Source organism: Emydura macquarii, unplaced genomic scaffold (genome assembly GCF_026122565.2).
Source record: "Emydura macquarii macquarii isolate MOO-44397 ecotype Brisbane River unplaced genomic scaffold, CSIRO-AGI_Emac_v2 contig_554, whole genome shotgun sequence".
Taxonomy (NCBI): domain Eukaryota; kingdom Metazoa; phylum Chordata; order Testudines; family Chelidae; genus Emydura; species Emydura macquarii.
In genome coordinates, this window is record NW_027130691.1 from 1,973,329 (window position 1) to 1,991,491 (window position 18,163).

The 18,163-nt window shown below is 56.3% G+C and overlaps 1 protein-coding gene across 1 annotated transcript in view; it reads right to left on the bottom strand.

The window, feature by feature from the left end:
- SEZ6L (seizure related 6 homolog like) overlaps positions 1-18,163 on the bottom strand; it is a 119,510-nt gene that overhangs the window by 11,013 nt on the left and 90,334 nt on the right. Inside the window, exons 5-10 of the mRNA XM_067539420.1 lie at positions 17,849-18,034; positions 15,741-15,903; positions 13,949-14,115; positions 9,790-9,984; positions 9,340-9,478; positions 1,381-1,577 (exon numbers count right to left, since the gene is read on the bottom strand). Coding sequence (XP_067395521.1) covers positions 1,381-1,577; positions 9,340-9,478; positions 9,790-9,984; positions 13,949-14,115; positions 15,741-15,903; positions 17,849-18,034 — 1,047 coding nt within the window. The remainder of the gene's footprint in view (positions 1-1,380; positions 1,578-9,339; positions 9,479-9,789; positions 9,985-13,948; positions 14,116-15,740; positions 15,904-17,848; positions 18,035-18,163) is intronic.

Consider the following 18,163-nt stretch of genomic DNA (forward strand, 5'->3'; position numbering starts at 1 on the left):
TGTCTACTGTAGAGGTGGGCCCAGGCCATTCCAGCTGCAGAGCCAAACCGTCCCGGAGCTGGGAGCTGGCTCTAGGGAAGGGCTTTGTTCCAGGTGTGTCTGGTTGCCGGGGCTGGCGAGGAGGCTGTAACGAGCCCGGAGACCTAGACAGCAGCATCCAGGCGCACCTGGACGCATCCCTGCCCTGTGCTGGCGGGTGTTGGGCCAGGCCAGGGATGACAGGGGCTTGCACCAGAAGGTGGAGCTCTCACTGCACCAGCTGAGGAGAAGGGGGAGCCCTGCTTCCCCAGCCAGGGAGAGGTGGGGCGCTCCCCTCAGGAGCAGGAAGTTGTTTCCCCCCCCAGCTTCCCTGGACCCTGAGCCCCTTTGCCCCACTCCAGTGCTATGTCAGCGCAGGGCCTGATTCTCAGGGGCGCTGAGCACCCACAGCTCCAGCTGACGTGTGTTGCTCTGGGTGTGTGTGCACGCTGTGTGTGTGTGTGTGTGCAAGCAGTGCGCGCTAGGTGTGTGTGTGTGCAAGCAGTGCGCGCTAGGTGTGTGCATGCCGGGTGCTCTGTGTGTGTCTGTGCAAGCAGTGCGTTCTGGCATGTGCACACCGTGCGTTCTGGGTGTGTGTGTGCAAGCAGTGCGCTGTGTGTGTGTGTGTGCACACCGTGCGTTCTGGGTGTGTGTGTGTGCACTGTGTGCTCTGGGAGTGTGCACGCTGGGCGCTCTGTGTGTGTGTGTGTGCATGCTTGGCGCTCTGTGTGTGTGTGTGTATGTGTGCAAGCAGTGCATTCTGGGGGTGTGTGTGTGTGCACTGTGTGCTCTGGGTGTGTGCACGCTGGGCGCTCTGTGTGCGTGTGTATGTGTGCAAGCAGTGCGTTCTGGGGGTGTGTGTGCACACTGTGTGCTCTGGGTGTGTGCACGCCGGGCGCTCTGTGTGCGCATGCTGGGCTCTGGATGCAATGCACACAATGCACTGGGTAGCCCAGTGCCACGCTGGGTCAGTGCTGAGGGACCAGCGGATGAGCCCATCCCAAGCATCCTACAGCCACGCTAGCGCACCTCACCCGGTGCAGCGTGCATGGACCAGCCGTGCGTGGGGGAAGTGGGAGGCACAAGGGGGTGATTCTGTACCCAGGTGGGACTGGGTGACCTGCCCAGCTAAAGCCAAGGGGCCGGGTTATCCCCACGGAGCCGTCAGTCAGCACCAAGCACCTCCCGCTGCCTATCCTGAGACATGGGCGCGGGCGCAGCGAGCATCCCACTGGCCTTTCCCCTGTCCCCCTTGGGCAGCACTGTCTGAGCCAGCCCTGGCGGGTGGGCCCTGCAGGGCTGGCAGAAGTCCAGGGGCAGTAGCCAGAGAGGGCCGAGAGCTGGGGCAGGTGGCTCACCTACCTATGTAGTTCATGATGAACCCCTGCCCCTTGCCGAAGATGAGGCCAGCGGGGTCGGAGTGGAACTGGATGGTGAGGTCGGGGGTGGAGGAGTAGAGCTTCTGAGGGCCACTGCTGCCGACGTACTGCCCCAGGATGCGGGCTGTGAGCTCGTCCCCGTCGTAGATGGTCAGGATGTCGCTGTTGCTCAGGTTCAGGCTGGGCAAGGAAGGGCAGAGAGGAGCCTGGTCAGCCAGGGGCTCAGCCAGCGTGCTACTGAGTCAGACCAAGGGGGCTCGGCCAGCGACAGGTTGGTTCCAGCACACGACACCACCAACCCACGCAGGCCAGGGCCGCATCCCAGCAGACCCACCTCCCCTGTTCCAAGCCCGGGACTTGTGTGTGAACGGGACGTGTGCTGACCCAAGGTTCTGACGCGGGCCCCTTCGCCCAGGAGAAATCTCTGCTGCGGGGGGGGACTCCGCAGACAGAGGGGAGCAGCTTGCACGTGAGGCCTGCAATCCTTTGAATGAACAGAGGGGCTGGGCCGGTCCAGCGTCAGTGAGCAAGGCGTGGGACAGGGAGCGGTGCCTTGCGTACCGCAGAGCTGCGGTGGACCTGGAAGCCTGCGCCCTGTGCCCATGGCTGCACGAAGAAGAAGGGGCTGATTTCTGACCGGATGACGCACAGAACACGTCTGTGTCATCAGCTTTTTCACAGCGGTGCCGTGCGCCGCCGTCGCATCACGCTGGCTGCCTTCTGCCTGCCGGGCTGGATTTCCCACCGCTTAATTGCACTTAATTCTTTGTTCCTTTGGTGCAGCAGAAAGCGCGGTGCTGAGCTGCGTGGAAATGAGATAATTGGCCCCTGCTTGGAAAGCGAACGAGGTGTCTGTGCTCTGCAGTCACGTTCCAGTGGGAACCCATCATCGTGTCACAACAGCCCCCACCTCCGATGTGCCCGCGCGGCTCCAGGATCTTGCCATCTGCAGAGCCGGGAGCCTGGGGCTGGATCGAGGTGTGCAATAGGCAGTGTTACTCCTAGCTAGCCATGGCTCGCTGCAGGCCTGCATCGGGTCCGCCTCTCACCCTCATTCTGTCTGTGCCTCGCTGTCTTCCTCCTCCTGGGCACTGCCCCCCTCCGTCTCTGTCACCGCTGCCTCTCCCCTCTCCTACCTCCCACCCGCTGACCACTCTGGATGCCCAGTTCTCCAGGCAGGAGGAAGAGAATTGCCAGGAGGCGCTTGCTGTAAGAAATCCTGGGGGCATGGTGGTTCTTTCAGGCTGCTGCTGGCCTGGACCCACAACCAGACCCTGCAACCAAGTGGCAATGCTGGCCAGGGGGACACGGCCTGAGCTGGGTGCATGAGTGCAGCTCCACTGAATGCAGGGGCAATTTAACTCTGACCCAGGAAGCCTCGCCTACCCAGGGCTGGCACAGCTCTGTGCTGCCGGGGGGCGTGGGATGCAGGTGGCGTGGGGAGGGCATTGCTGAGGATGGACGGACAGACGGACGGAAGCCCTCTGCCACCAACGTGGAAGGGAGGGTGGGGACGTTTTCCCTGCCTCCCCTAGATTTCACTCCCTGGAGGCTGCTAACTCACCCATGCCCAAAGCGACTCTTATTCTGGGGGCTCAGCCATGTATTTCTGAAGGACAAGCCTGTGAAATGGGCCAGATTACGCCACATGGCAGGTGTTCTCCAAGCCTCTCTCCAGTGGGAGGAGACCCCCAGCGTTCCCTGAAAAGGTCTTGTCCCCTTCCCAAGTCACACTAGCGGAGCAGCGCGCTCTGGGGGTCCGTCCGTGTCTCTGGAGAAGTGCACTGACACACAGTCACTTGCCAGAGAGGATGCTTCCCTCTCAGGGCGGTGAGAAAACAACAGCTGGGCCAGACCTTCCTCCCTCTCGCCTGCTGAGAGCACCTGCACCCCAGGACACACGCGGGGCTGTCAGTGGCTGGTGGGAGAAATGTCTGCAGCAGCCCCAGGCTAGGATATCCCGTCACTGATGGGCAGACAGTTTCAATGGGCTCTGCAGAAGCAAGTCCCAGCCAGTATCAGCTCCCTTCCCGAGCTCCGTCCTGTCCCGTGACAGCACTCGACATCTCCACGGTGACTCAGGGGAATTTCACCTCCCGACTGTACCACACCCTCCCAGCCCTGTCTGTCACACCCCGAATACAGCACCTGCACAGCCAGGCCAGCAGCCGTGGGATGCCAGCGTAGGCAGGGCTCATGGGAGTGTGTGCTTCAAAGGGCAGCGGGTCTTGCTGAGACTCAGGGTGAATAGCTCCCAGCTGTACGGCTTCTAGAACTAATAATGCTGAGAGGAAAGTGCCTGGGGTGCCAGCCTTCACACAGGGGAGCCGAAGAGATGACGTTAGCGCCAGGCCCATGCAGGGGTGGTGGTTTGGAAGAGCTCCTAGTGAACTAGCCAGAGCTCCCTGGTTATGTATAACCACCCGAAGTGAGAGTGCCCTGGGCCGAATGGATACAGTGAGCTCCAGACACAACTCAGCTCCAGATCCGGGGATCCAGGGCTTCTGCCCAGTGCATTACAGAGCCAGTTATGGTGTTTGGCTCCAGATTTGACTTTCTCAGAGTTGGAGGGGATTTTACAGCCAGTGGCTGACACGTAGCGGGGCCCCAGGGGACACGGCGACAATAAAGGGCCGTCGTGCTGTAACTGGAAGGGCCATTTGAGACACTGGAACCGTCCTTCGTTATAAAGAGCGGGTTAGGCTCTTGGCTCTGACTGCACACAGGTGCCGCTGTGAAGTTGTGAGACAGACAGAACATGCACGTACTCCAGGAGGGTGGCTGGCGCGTGAGACAAGGGGCACGCAGGACATGAAATGGTGCAAAACTAACAACAACAAAAGTCAGAAGAGGATTTAAAGACCTGAACTGTTATTTGTCTCCTAACACAACAGCTGCTTCAGTGCATGGCATGGCTTGGGCTGACTGGCCATTGGTAAACTCGCCGCCCGTCAAAACCCAGGAAAATGCTGAGTCCTTTGATCATTCTGCACTAAGCAGACGCCAGATGTCTGTGGGCCTGTGCGCTCTGTATCTACTGAAAGGCACATTCCTGGTGGATACCAGCACTTCACAGCTGGTGCTAAGCACGGCGAGCCTGAGGTTCTGCGTGGCGCGATCCCCAATTACAGTGATTTCATGCAGCCCTTTGGAGATGAGGGGGGTAAGTTTCTGAGTAAAGTTCATCCAACACAGAGTTCCTTTTGAAAAGAGAAATGTGATCATCTGTCCGTCCCGTTTTACGTACGGCACGGCTGGAGTCCTTGTAAGGGAGAACGTTCTCCCGGAACGAGCTGCGTTCTGCCGTGGATACATGATTGCGTCCCAAGCTCAGCAAAGCCGGCGCTTCCCAGGCAAAGGCCTCCCCTTGGCTTTGAAGTGCTTTGCACCGACGTGTCAGTTCACATCGCTACCTCCAAGCAAACCGTCTGGCCAGTTCAGTACAGTGCTTAGATTTTCCTGGCCAGCAGAGTGCACTGGTCTTCCAGAGACTGAGATCTACCGCTGGGGGAAAGACAGGCTCTTGGAGGGTGAGAAAGCTGTGATGAACGTCTATGACCAGCGAGGAGAAATTAAAATGCCACCGAATCCTTTGCCGAGTACAGTAGGTCACCTTGCTACACTCAGGGTTGCACCTTCGTCCTTGCAAGCTCCTGAGTCTCCGAACATCCTGTGCTGGCGTGGTTCTCCTTATGGCTCATCACACAGCAGTGAAACCAGCATAACGGTGGTCAATCCCGTCTCCAGGTTTGAAAGGGCGGGGGGCTCTGTCTTCCTGCCAAGCACACTGCACACCTCCTCCTGACACAGAGCCCAGGACCGCAGGCCCTGAGCACCCCAGGACCAAGAACTGCAGCAGGTATCGGGGGTCCTTTGCCTCCCAACGAAGAGGCTGAAAGGCAGAAGTGCGTCTGCTGAAGGAGGGCTGCTCTCGGCAGGTCAAAGGGGAGCTGCTGTCGCTACGCTGCAGGGGCTGGGCCCGCCGGGAGGTCAGAGAAACATGCCACACTCAGGGTGGTTCTCCAGCTGCCTCCTCATTTGGTGAGGGGACTAATGACTGTCTGGCATGTGGCGACTGAAGCCCCTCTCCCTCCTCTGGCTCTCGGGCAGGCCGGTGGGGAGGAGGGGAGTACAGAGACACCTTGTCCCCCAGGCCAGCCTGACTTCACTTTCAAAACCAGAGAGGAGCTGAGAGGCACCAAGTGACAAATCAACCCAGCCGAAACTGACAACAAGACCACCTTCTGCCTCCGCTGCTACCTTGTCAACGCTTCAGATCAACACCCAGAAATACCTAGCCCGCGTCCACGAGACACCCAGCGCCCTTCAGAGACACGCCCAGCTGGTATTTCAACCAGGACTTTGCTTTGCCAGCTCCCGTCTTTGGGACTGGTTCCCCAGGCACACACTTGCCCTTGGTCCCAGTGGGACAGACTGACCCGGAAACCGAAGCTGGCGCTGCGAATGTTTGGTAGGGCGGCCCAGCTGGCGCCAGGTTTAAATGGTTAAATGCCAGGCCACGGCTTAATAGTTTGCTGAGCCATTAGCGCTTCTCTCTTAGAACTCCTGGAGCACGGGAGAGATCCCAGAGGACTGGAAAAGGGCAAATATAGTCCCTGGCTATGGAAAGGGGAATAAGCACAACAGGGAATTACAGACCAGTCAGCTTAACCTTGGTACCCGGAAAGACAATGGAGCAAATAATCCAACAATCGCTTGGTAAAGCACCTCGGAGATAATAAGGTGACAAATACCAGCTGGCAGATTTGTCAAGAACAAATCGTGTCAAACTAACCAAATATCCTTCTTTGTCAGGGTCCAAGCCAGCCTCGCAGGTGGTGGGGAAGGAGGAGACGTGCTATATCTTGACCTTAGTAAGTCTCCTGATACTGTCTCCCTGCACTAACCACCTCCAGGGAGTGGGGTGCCCAGGGTCCGGACCTGTTGTGCCCATGTCTCCTGCACAGGCAGACCGGGGAGAGCGACGCTGCCCCTTTGCTAAGGTGGAGCAAAGGGGGCTGAGGCGTGCGCTGGGCTCACCGTACTTTCTCCTGCCCTACGCAGACAGCGTCCCTTCACTACTGCCACTCCCACCCTGGCCTGCAGTGGCTGTGCTTCGAGAGGCCGTAGTGGTGCCCCAAACGTTCGATTAGGATTCTTCGTGGAAGGCATCCCGCCAATCCCCGCAGAACGCGGCTCTCAGAGCAACTCTCTGCGTTCTCTCAACCCCATTTCATGGTGTCATTTGTGTGATGACTTCAGATGGTCCGGCCTCCAGTTCTGCCCTGCCCCAGCCCTCACAGAGATGGGCCAGGTGCAGTGAGGCCCTGACTCGCTATTTTCACTGAAAGCTTGACAGCTTTTTGACTGTGCGCTAGTACTTGATAGTCTCTGGGCTTCCCAAAACAGCCTCAGAAGAGCTGCCCTCCGCATTCGCAATATCACCACTGCAGGGGCTCCCAGCACAGGCGGTGCTTTCAGAGGAATCCGGTCTGACTGGCCAGCCACCTGACCACGCAGGGATGCTGGCGGCTTGTCTGTCTGTCTGTCTGCATGCAGCATGGGGCAGTGGCAATCCTACGTCACTTCTCTGTTGTCTCAGGTGGCAAAGGAATCAAATCATCAGGGTGGAGTGGGCCTGACGGACTCAGGCAGGACAGCAGCTGCATTTCATGCAGCCGTGTTGGTCCCACAAAAGGAAGAAAAGCCAGGCCAGGGAATTAGAGCTGGTTTCCACAGCTGAGCCCAGGGCAGACTGAGGGGTAGGAGGTTTTATCCATCCTCCATCCTCCGGTCCCTTTGCCAGTTACATCATTGGAACAGATCCTCCAAAGAAATTTCTCTTTCGGGTTCCCCCCTCCCTCGCTTCTCCAGCCCAGGCGGAGGCTTCACTCATTATTCATTTTCCTTCTTACTAGCACCAGCGCTAGCGCTGTGGGCAGGCTACAGCAAAGGGTTGGGATGTGCCTTTGCCTCGGCGGTCGGTACGGCTCGCAGTCCTTCCTCGCGCTCGCAGCAGCTGTGCGGGCTCTGCGTCCCAGCCCCGGTCTGTCAGCTCGCGGCCTGTGAAGGTGCCCGGTGCCCGTCGGGCACGCTGCCTGCACTGCATGGAGGCTGTGGGGAGAATAAATCAGTCGCAAACGACGAGAGTGAGCCGAAATTCCGGACTGGCCTCGACCTGCGGGCTGGCGGAGAGAGACCGGGGGGGCGGTAGCTCCGTGTCCGGCGCAGCTCACGCGGTGCTCTGCAGTTCCTGAAACACTGCTGGGGCCGTGAGCTTGGGAGTCTTTCGCTCCTTCCTATGGGAGCTGAGTTGGACAGAACACAAAGTGAGCTCCTTCCCCCCCCCCAGAAAACGCTATTTTAAACTGAAGCTATTTCATGTGCGGAAAGAAAGGTCCCTTGATATCCGGAGGGGGCAGGGAGGTCACCACAGCAGAGCGTTCGATCTACTTCCGAGCAGTCTTCTGGAGTGGGGCTCGTGAGCAGCTCCCTGCAAACAGGGTGTTCTGTCGGCTCTGCCAGTGCCCCAGGCTGAGGACATGGCACTGTTCGTTTGGCTATTGTCTGAATATCAGTGACCCCTGGGGGGGGTCGGTAAATGTTTCCCTGCAGGGCAAGCGGCAGGGGCGAGTGGATCTGGCATTACAATGGCAGTGCTGAGTTGGGCTCCAGTAGGATCCAGTCACTGATTTTCAACGAACTATACAGCTGATCCTTGCCACAATTATTCCTTGCTGAAGCTGATCTCATGCAGCCCTGGCATTGATCCCTCCAGCAATAGTACCAGAAAGTCCAATAGCCGTCTCCAGGACAGCTAGCTAGTGAAACGCACGGAAGAGCACATCTCCTTCCTGGAGCAGCCCTCCTCATTACCCCTAGCCGCGTGGCCAACGCGTGTCACCGAGGATTTAGAATGCTGCGCCGGTGAAGAGCGCTTGGAAGAACCCACGAGAAGGAGAGCCTAGGTAAGAGCCGGCCAATGAGGTCCTTACAGTGTGGGAGGGTCCCACGCGGAGCCCCACTGGGACTGGAACGGGAAGAGAATGCAAAACTCGGAGGTGTTGTGTCGAAGTGGGCAAGGCTGGGTGGTGATGGATGCGTAGAGAACACCGCCCAGCAGGATTTTCATCTGCCTTCTCCTTGCACATGCTGGGGGAGCCCTTTGCCAGGGACAGGAGCACACACCTCTCCAGGGGGGCTTTCTCGCTCACCCAGATAGTCCAGAGCAGGCACAAGGGTGCCATGCCGTCGGCCTAGCAGTACCACACTGGCATGGCAACTCTTGTTGTCAAAACGGGCCTGCAAACGTCACTGTTTAAAACACAGATTCTGAAAAAGGAGGCAAAACCTGTGCTAAGAACCTTCCTCCATGAGCCCAGCAGATTTCCGCAGGGTGTGATCTCAGGTCATAAATCACCAGCCAAATGACACTTGTGTAGTATTTTTCATCTTCAAAATGCTTTGCATTCACTAGTCCTCACAGCACCTCTCCCTGGCTGGAGAGGATCATTGCCCCTGTCATATCTGCATTTAAAACGACGGCCTTATTAATACTGCTAGGGTAATAACCCAATCCCTCAGATGGGTGGGGAAACCGAGGCACAGAGGTTAAGTGACGTGCTGAAGACAACCAGCAGTTTCAGAGACAGAAGCAGGATTGGAACTTTTGAGACACAGCCTTGCTTCTCTGTGCGAGGGAGGATGCTAATAACGGCAGCCTGTCTTTGCACAGTAAGTCTACCTCTGTTCACTTTGTGTGCAGCCTGCCTGCCAAGACCTGAGCACAGCCAAGGACAGTACCGCCTCCCAAACACGCACCTGACTTTAGAACAGTGTCTGCTGTCAGCAGAACAACCACACACGGTAAAGCAGGAACCGGCTGCGGGAGGAAAGCCATCAGCCCACTCCAGCCCAGCTCAGCCCCCTGCGAAGTACTCACAGCTGGATGTCCAGGAAAAGCCGCTTTTCCTCCCCAACGTGTACCCGCCAGACGCAGTCTTCTCCCTCAGCGTAGGGCTCTGGCCAGTTGGGGGACAGGATGACGCCGGCCATGGCAGAGAGCTCCCCTCCACACATTGCTGAAATAGGAGAGATGGAGAGAGGTGACTCGCCCCACCCCACAGAACACCCTGGGCGCGGCGGGAACGCGGCCGGTCGCTGACTTTGAGACACGCCCAGCTCCTCACTATTGTAGTGCCGTCAACGGGACCCGGGGACCCTCTGTGTATTTGTTGTCCCCTCTCTGAACGCTGCGCCAGAGCTCACGGACATGCTTCAACTCATCCTCACTCACGTGCACTCGCTTTTCCTGGTAGCGAAGTCACAGCCACCGGAGGGTTTTTATTTCTGCACGAGGCCTAACGAGCCCGGCTGGACGCAGGTGACTGACCTCTGCACAGCGGCTCCGTGTCGTTCCAGTAGGGATCCCTGACGTTGATACACTCGATGATGGCGGGCCCCTGCTCCAAGGAATGGCCAGGGTCGCAGCTGAACTCCACCGTCGTCCCCAGGTTGTAGGTAGGATCAGAGGTGGTAAAATTCCCGTTCTGAATGTACGGCTCATAGCAATGGCCTCGCTCGAAAGCTTTAAGAGAAACGCCGTGTTAACTGCATGCCCTGGAGCCGGCAGCAGCACAAGCCCTGCCCTGGGGAGGAGACACCACCTGTCACGCTCTCCTTTTCTAGTTCTTGTGCGATTGTCACAGCTCTCACCACAGGGCCTGCTCTCCAGGCCTTCAGCTGCAAAGCACCAGCTGAGCTAAAGGGGTAACGCCATTAGCGGTAGTAGGGTATTATCCATTGTATGGACCAGTGCTACATAATCTCTCTGTGTGAAAGCGAGGGATGAGCAAACTGCTTTAGAAGAATAAGAACCGGCCTGAGTCAGTGATCATCCCCCCGGGCAGGCCCCCCCCAGAGTCAGGCCTGGGGTGTCTCTGCTGTATTTGTGGCACTGCGTCTGGCACAGTGCTGGGGGCTGGGCGGGACTCCACCACACGCTCCGGCTCTGTGTCAGGCAGCGGCGTGTGTGCGAGCGAGCAAGCTGCCTGCTGCACTAAATCCCCTTCCGGGCAAATTGGTTTTAAATTTTTCCGTAACTATTGGAATGGCAATTCAGTTTAACGGCCCCCCCCCCCCCGGCCAGCCCTAGCCCCGGCCAGCCCTGAGCAAGCAGAGCCAGTGCCCAGGGAACCAATGTGCTGAAGCCAGAATTGAAAGCTGCCAATTGACTGTAACGGAGCAAGGGCTAGTCAGGGCTGGTCAGGGCACGTTTCTCTCTTAACACTTTACCAGACCAAGAGCTCAGGGCTTGATGTGGCCCATGCTGAGCAAGCCCTCATCTAGAAACCCCTTCACCAACTGACTGTGCACGGCATCCGCTTCCCAGCGTGGCCACTGCCCAGGACTGCTGCTTAGCTGGGCTCGCGCGCGGGAATCCTGCTGCCCTGTTCCCTGGCTTATTTCACAGGCAATTAGGATTAACAATTAAATCTCAGCCAGGCCCCACTTCTTTTCTGTGTTATCAACAGTAATAGACACGCCACGGTGCAGCTGATATATTTACTGAGCAGCCTTCTTCCCTGGGATTATTGCATGTCATTGAGTCTCTTCAGAGACCCGAGGTGTTAGACTGAGCCTGAGAGCGGAACATATTTAAATGACAATTGTGGACGTCTCTGTGAGCGGACCGGGGTTCACCCGGCATGTCTCCGAACTTCGCAGTCTCAGAAGGAGAAGCTCTTGGATAATAGCTGGTTCACACAGGCAGGCCATTCCTCAGGAAGCGTTACAGCTGCTCTGCCTGCTACATGACACTTCGCAGGTAGAAAGCAAATGACTGGATTACGCTTACTTCTCTGTAGCAGAGGCTCCAAGTTAAGCATTTGCGGACGTCACCAGGAGCTGTATTGTGTGGCCCCGCCCAGGAAATGTAACTGGTGAACATATCAGCCCCTATTCTACGGGGGACAGAACATGCCAGTGTAACCACCATTGACAGATTACCTGCAGGTTGGGGTGGCAAGACTCAGTCTACTTCCCCCAGGCACCTGAAGACATGCCATTTATTGCGCCGTATGCAGCACTCTCACCCACAGAATCTGCTTACGACTTGACCAGCCCCAGTGAATGATAACTTTAAACTCTGCCTCCCAAGTCAGGGCGCCAGGGATTTTATTAAGTGACCGTAACAGGGCTTGAGAGCCAGGAGCTACCCAGCCCTGATTACAGGATGGGCCCCACCTGGGTTGAATCAGGGTGATCCCAGGATAAAAGGCAGCAGGAAGCTGCAGGGGAGGGGAGAGTGGAGTTGCAGGGGAAGAGGGGCTCCTGCATGGTCTCTGACAAGGGGCTAGGCCCTCAGGGAAGAGGGGCTGTGCCCAGGCCAAGCCTGGGTGGAAGATTGTTCGTGTGTTTGTCTGAGAGCTTGGTTCATTTACTAAAAGTCCCAGCTGCTAAGCAGGGCTGGGACTGACAGAGAGACTGTGGAGTCAGGGCCAGCGCACAGCAGAGGCACCCAGGCCATGCTCAGGGGCAGCCGGCCCTGTTACAGTGATGTCTAAGGGCTCCCTGGTACTCAAGATCCCCGGCTCCTCAAACCAGCCTGGGTAGTGCTGCTGGAAAGAGGCAGGGCCCCCACATGGAGGGGGAAGGGTACATTTTTACCGGGTCCCAGAGGCCTGGCCCAGGCTGTAACCCCCATTACCAGGAGGAAAAAATGTTCCTGGCTCATGAGATTGTACGTATGGGCTGAGGGCTTGTGGTGTGTGTGGGAGGGGGCCTGTGTTACACGTGTGTCCTGGGCCCTGGGAAGAGCTCTCCTAGGTTGTCCATGCCAGGTTTCCTAGTGCACGTCCCCTCCAGCACCCGGCGCGAGGGAGGGAAGCTGCTCCTGCACACCATTGCATCTTGGCGGGGGGTCACAGGCGGGAACGGCTCAGGTTCGACTGAACCAACAGCAGGTCTGGTGAAGAGAGATGGCTCTGAATCTCCACGGCTCAGCCGTACCCGGTCTATTCGCACTCACAGCGGAGGACGGGACAGACGCTGAGCTGCACAATCTATTTTACTTCCACGGGCGAGCAGGGCTAGAGCCCAGCTAGTGCGAACCGGGGTAGCTCTTGAAGTCAGCTCTGCCGATGCCACTGCAGCGTCTCTGGTTTGCACTAGCGGAGGCGCTGGCCCGCTGCACGCCTTATTTAAAGCTAGCTGGGGTTATCTGGGGTTAGCGCAGACACCCCTTGGGCAGGGCAGGGCAGGGCAGGGCAGTTCAATGGCTTGTCATGGCACTCTCAAAACATAAAGAAATTGCTCTCAGCTGGGAGCACAGCTGATCAGGCCTGGGGTAAGTAGGACTTACACAGCAGTCAGGTGAATGACACAGGTGGGGTTGTTATCGCTTCTAAAGGTCAGGAGGCAGCTGTGGCACCAAACCCCACAAGCTGTGCAGGAAAGCTGCGAGTGCAGTGAGACGTTTGACGTGAATGCAGAGTTAGAGGGCAAGGCAGAAGACCGAATGCTCAGTGTCTTTGCATCCTCAGTCAGGAAACGGCTGCTGCTATAGGATGGTGCCGTGGCAGGCGGGAGCATAAGGGAGATTTGATTTTCTGTTATCAGAGGAAATGTGATCCCGCCTCCCACCCCGCTTTTCTAACAAATGAGATCCAAACTGGCACTGCTCTAATCCGACTGCCTCTGGTCTCTCTGTCTGTCTAGCAGAATGTGTCTGCAGTCCTGCCTGGCATTCCTGGTAGAGACTGGCATGTCCCTGATTTCTTGGGACAGTGACACCCCAGCCGCTGGCATGGGGACTCCCCTCTGAAGTAGGCAGAGTTTAAAACTAAACCAACTCAAAGCTAAACCCAAGTAAATCCAGAGCCGAGGGGAGGAAGCGGTGTCTTGATGTCAGACTAACATTTCTGACCTGACTCTCCCCCTTGGGTCTGGGAATGCTCTCTGGCTTGCAGCCATTTGTCAGGTTTGTCCCTCCTAGCAAATGACGGGAAAAGAACTTGACTTCACAGAATATTCTGCAATGCAAAAATGAACACTAGTTTCTGTTGCCTTGTTTCCTGTTCGCGGGAACTGGGCTTTGGGGAGAACCAGAAGCTGCCGCCAGCTGTGCATCATGTACACAGCCTGAGGCGAATCCGCCCAGCAGGGCTTGTGCAGTTGTTACATTTGCAACAGCCGGGCTGGGAGAGGATGGGAACTGCAGTGACTTTCCTTCTGTAACTCTGGGGAGCATCATGCACAGACCCTCGCCTGTCTCTGCTGGCCTGGAGATGTTAGCAAGTTCACCCCTAGGCCTGGCATACTCAGGCACCAGGTTCCAATGGATGCCTCCAGTAATGCAGGGACGATGGAAGGGGCGGCTATTGGATTGCCAGGGGCAAGCAGTTTCCTGTTGCTGAGAAGGGTAACCCCTGTTAGAGTAATTGCAATCAATGCCTCTATTAATTGCTTGTCTCTGCTGAGCACGAGCAGCACTAGCTAGTTTCTGCCCACTGCTGCCCACCCGCCCGAGCCAAAATGAAAGAGAGAGTCACCTTCAAATCGAATATTGAAAGCGGTGCTGGCACGCGCCGCATCCGCCATGAAGTCAATGCGGATGGCGGAGCCGTCGCTGATCACGCCTTCGAAGGGGACGCTCTCTGTCCTGAGGGAGTCGTAGAGCACGGCGGAGTGGTTTGTCTCTCCACTGTACACAACCATTCTGTTCAGACACGTTAGAAGGAGAAAGGGTTAGTGGATCCTCCGCTGGCCCCCGTTCTGCCTGGGCAGGGACTGCCACGTGCGGGCACCTTGCTTTACCAGCACAGGCCCTGGTCAATGCGAGGAGGGGGCTTTTCAGCCTGAACTGGAAGCACGGGAGGGAAGAGGATGAAATGTGCCTGTGGCAACGGCGTGACACGGGTCTGAACAGGGAGCTGCTCCTTCCTTGGTACCGGGCTCAGGCAAAGTAAAAATGCCGCTAACAATAATCTTGGGGGAATCGGGGGCAGTAACGTCTCTGCCTTTTACCACTCTGCATTCTCCACAATCCCCCATGCCACTTGTTCCTCACCCAGGCAGGGTCCCGTTCTCGGGCTTTTGGAGGGCAGCATTTGAAAGAAATTATGCAAACGCCCATTCGTAAACCAGGTAAATCTGCTTTATCAGGCAGTGAACAGGTGCTTTATTCTTTGCTTTCACTACAAGTCATAAACGGGCTTTATTGCCTGTTACCAGACTGAATTTTTAATGCCACTTAACCACAAACATCAGTAGCGTAAATGTGTGCTCTGTGTTGTTTGTGTGCTCTGTGTTATGGATGCCAATAGCCTGTGATTTGTAACTCCTGGTATTTGGGGGAGAGGAGCAGCCTGGGCAATGGGGGATTTTTGGGGAATCAGAGGGGCAGTTTGTGGCTGGGGTTACTTGTCATTGCACAAGCCCCGCCCTAAACCACACAACGGCTGGGGGTAACCGTGGATTTGAAGGGCAGGTCCAGTTCCCTTCCGGAGCAGCAGGGCCCCTTAGCTCTCCTGCCAGCCCCATCACTTTCTGGGGGGAGTTTTGCCCTAGAACAATGAATCTTCTGCTCTTCCGTAGCTGGGACCCCCTTTCTCACAGCGAGTGAGACCCGCCTCCCCCCGGATGCCCTCCCATCTTGCAGGGGCCCCTCCCATTCAGCAACACGGGAAGGGCAGCGTGGTTGTGCTCCCCCTCCGCCTCTGCCCTAGAGAGTGCTGGCCCACAACTAAATCCACACACGGGCGAGGCCCGTTCACGAGACCCGCCAGCCTCGCAGCCATTAGAGGCGGGCGCCTGAGCCCCTCGGGTGGGAATTTCATGGCACCGCCCAGGGCCGTCGAAATCACCAGCCACGCGCTGGCTCCCACTGCACTGAGCAGGGGAGTGCCCGACGCCCGGCACCGCCCGGGGACGGCAGTGCTCCGGCTGGCCCAGGCGCTGGGAAAGGGGGCTGGGTCAGGCCCACCCAGGGTGGACTGAGGGAATCCATTGTCCAGTCAGTCCTGAGGAAGACCCTCTTGCTAGCGGCAGGTAGTAACCACGGAAGCCTCCTCTGGATGGGGCAGGAGGCTGCCAGGATTTCCTCGAGTGGATGGCATGGGGTGGGAAAAGCAGGGTGCCGAGGCTTGGGGGAGGGACCGTGCCCAAGATTTGATACATTTAGATAATTTCAGGATAAGCATCGTGATGCTCCCTGCCCCCAGAACTCCAGCCGTCGCCCCGAGCAGCAATGGCCCAGTTAACCTCCAGCATGTGTCAGCTCGGATTCTGGCTCTCAGGTTAGCAGGCATCTGTCCGTGCGAGCGGTTCATCGCAGGGCCTCACCTGTCCTTTTCACTCAGCAGAAGCCTCTCAAAGTGCAGGTGCAGCTTCTGGCCCTTGGGAGCGTCGATGGTCCACACGCAGTGCATGCTACTGTGGTTCCCAGGGTAGCTAGGTGAGAGAACTCGTCCAATTGTGGCGTTGTGCACCGTCCCTCCGCAGGGCGCTGGCAAGGAGATTGTGGGGAAAGTGAGATGGGAGCACGCAGCCGCTCAGAGCTTCAGGTGCCGCAAAATACAACGGGCCATGCACGATGTGCTGACAAATGAGCACAAGCTAAGAAAGGGCTTCCTCGCCGAGAAATGGGTTGCCAAATCAGGACAGATTCTGCTCTCAGCTACACCAGGGAATGACTCCACTGACTCCAAAGACATGGATTGGCACCGGTGTAACTGAGAACAGAATCTGCCCCGAGGATGGCACAACACTTGTTATGAATTCCCAAAGCATGAAAATCTTCTCGGGTTGTGCATTTCCTGACCAGGTTGGCACAGTCTGCCGGGGAGAGTCAGAAAGCAGGTCAATAGGAAGGATCCAGGGTTGATTTAGTGCAGCTACATGTTGAAACCACATGAAACTTGTGGTTTTGCGGGGTTTGACCCCAGGTCAGGGGTTACTCAGCTTTCAGCTGGGTTTCTCTTTGACATTTTAAGTGCATTTAACTTGGGAAAAGAAGCTTAGGAGTGAGGGGTAGACCCCCAAAACCAATGTCAGCTGAAACCTCCCCATCTTGTTCAGGTGTGTGCAATGCTACATGGCAGAGAGAGGCAAATCCCTGCAGGCATAGGAGACTTTCCTGGGAGAGTGGGATTGGCCAATGCAACGAGGGAGACGCTGCTTTGTACAAGTGATTTGCACACACAGGAAGGGAGGCTCTGAACACAACTGGAAGCAGCTTGCAGCAGAGGAGCGGCAGTGGCAAGAGGAAGAGCTTTTTGAGAAGAGCTGAGCAGATAAAGGGTCTCCTGGGGGATTTGTATTTACCTTTGCCAGAAGCCAATGGAGGCAGTGCCTCCTTGGAGTTTGAGGGGAGGCACTGAGACCCAGCTGCCCTGCACATTAAGCAGTTGACAGACCAAAAAGACCTCTCAAAAAAGGGCCAGGAACACAGCTTGTGGAGCATGCAAAGGAGCGAACCGATGTAACATCCCGAGAAGAATCTCATTCCACTGGGTGCTGGTGATACCTGTTACCGCTAAGATTGCTAGCCAGTTTCTGTTAGAACTCTCTGCTTTCACACACCCCTCACCTTCTGAAACATTTGCTTTTGAGGCTGACATTTGCCAGGTTTGGTTTCTGTCCAAAGAAGAATTTTGCCCCCCACAACAAAAGAGGTGAGCTGTGACTGCTGCTTATAGTGCAGAAATGTGATCATGCCCATTTCATTGTTACTGTCCCCATATGTGTCTGCTTTATTCACATACTGTGTCTTGTCATAAACCAAGACAGGGAGCTCTCTCTGGGCTTTCTATTACTGGTTTGTACAGCACCTAGCACCATGGGAGCCTTGATCCCTTAGGTGTTTCTGTACTCTTACCAAATGAAACATGGGATGATCTTGTATCTAGCTTAATGGTGCAGGGTCTTGCTGTCCCTGGGAGTCTAATACATACTGAGAAATGCAGTAACAACTTAATAACTGAGCTTTGATCATTATTTTCTCTCTCCATTTTTTAAATGGTCATTTCCTTTTTGTTACTTGCCTAACAGTGGGTCAGATTCTGCTCTCAGTCACACATTTCTGCACAGGGAGCAGCTCCTTCCTCATTACCAGGCCCCAGATGGAGTAAAAATGCCTCCAACTTGCTGCTAAAAATAGTCCTGGGGGAAACATCACTGCCTTTCAGCACTGTGGATTGTTGACAATCCAGCATGGCAGGCACCATGCCAGCCTTCCTCACCCAGCCAGGGTCCCGCTCTGTCGGGCTTTACTCCTGTAAAGCATCTCTCCACTGAATCTGTCTGGATTCATGCTGATGTAAATGGGAGCAGAATTTGGTGTGGTTTCCCCCTCTCCCAGGATCAAATTAAACTTTTAATGCAAAGAAAACACTAAATTATTTTAGGGTCCAGCTTGTGTTAGCATCTGTGTTAAGTAACAATGACTGTACCTGAACAGACAGGTTCTGGGCTGCTCCAGTGAGGTCGAGAGGCATTGATGCATGTAAGCACTTTGGGGCCTTGTAGTTCATATCCCAGGTAACAATGAAAATGGGCGAGTCCACCAGAATGCAGATCCATTACAGTCACATCTCCAAAGTCAGGTCTCCGGGGGAAGTTGCAGCTCAGCATGAACACTGTAACACACACATACCAAGATTTTAAGCAACACGACTGTCTTCTCTGAGTAGTTCTGCAAGAAGGCGAGTGGCTGAAAGCTAAAGAGGTGCGGGAACCTACTCACATCAGCCCAGACCCACCACTTG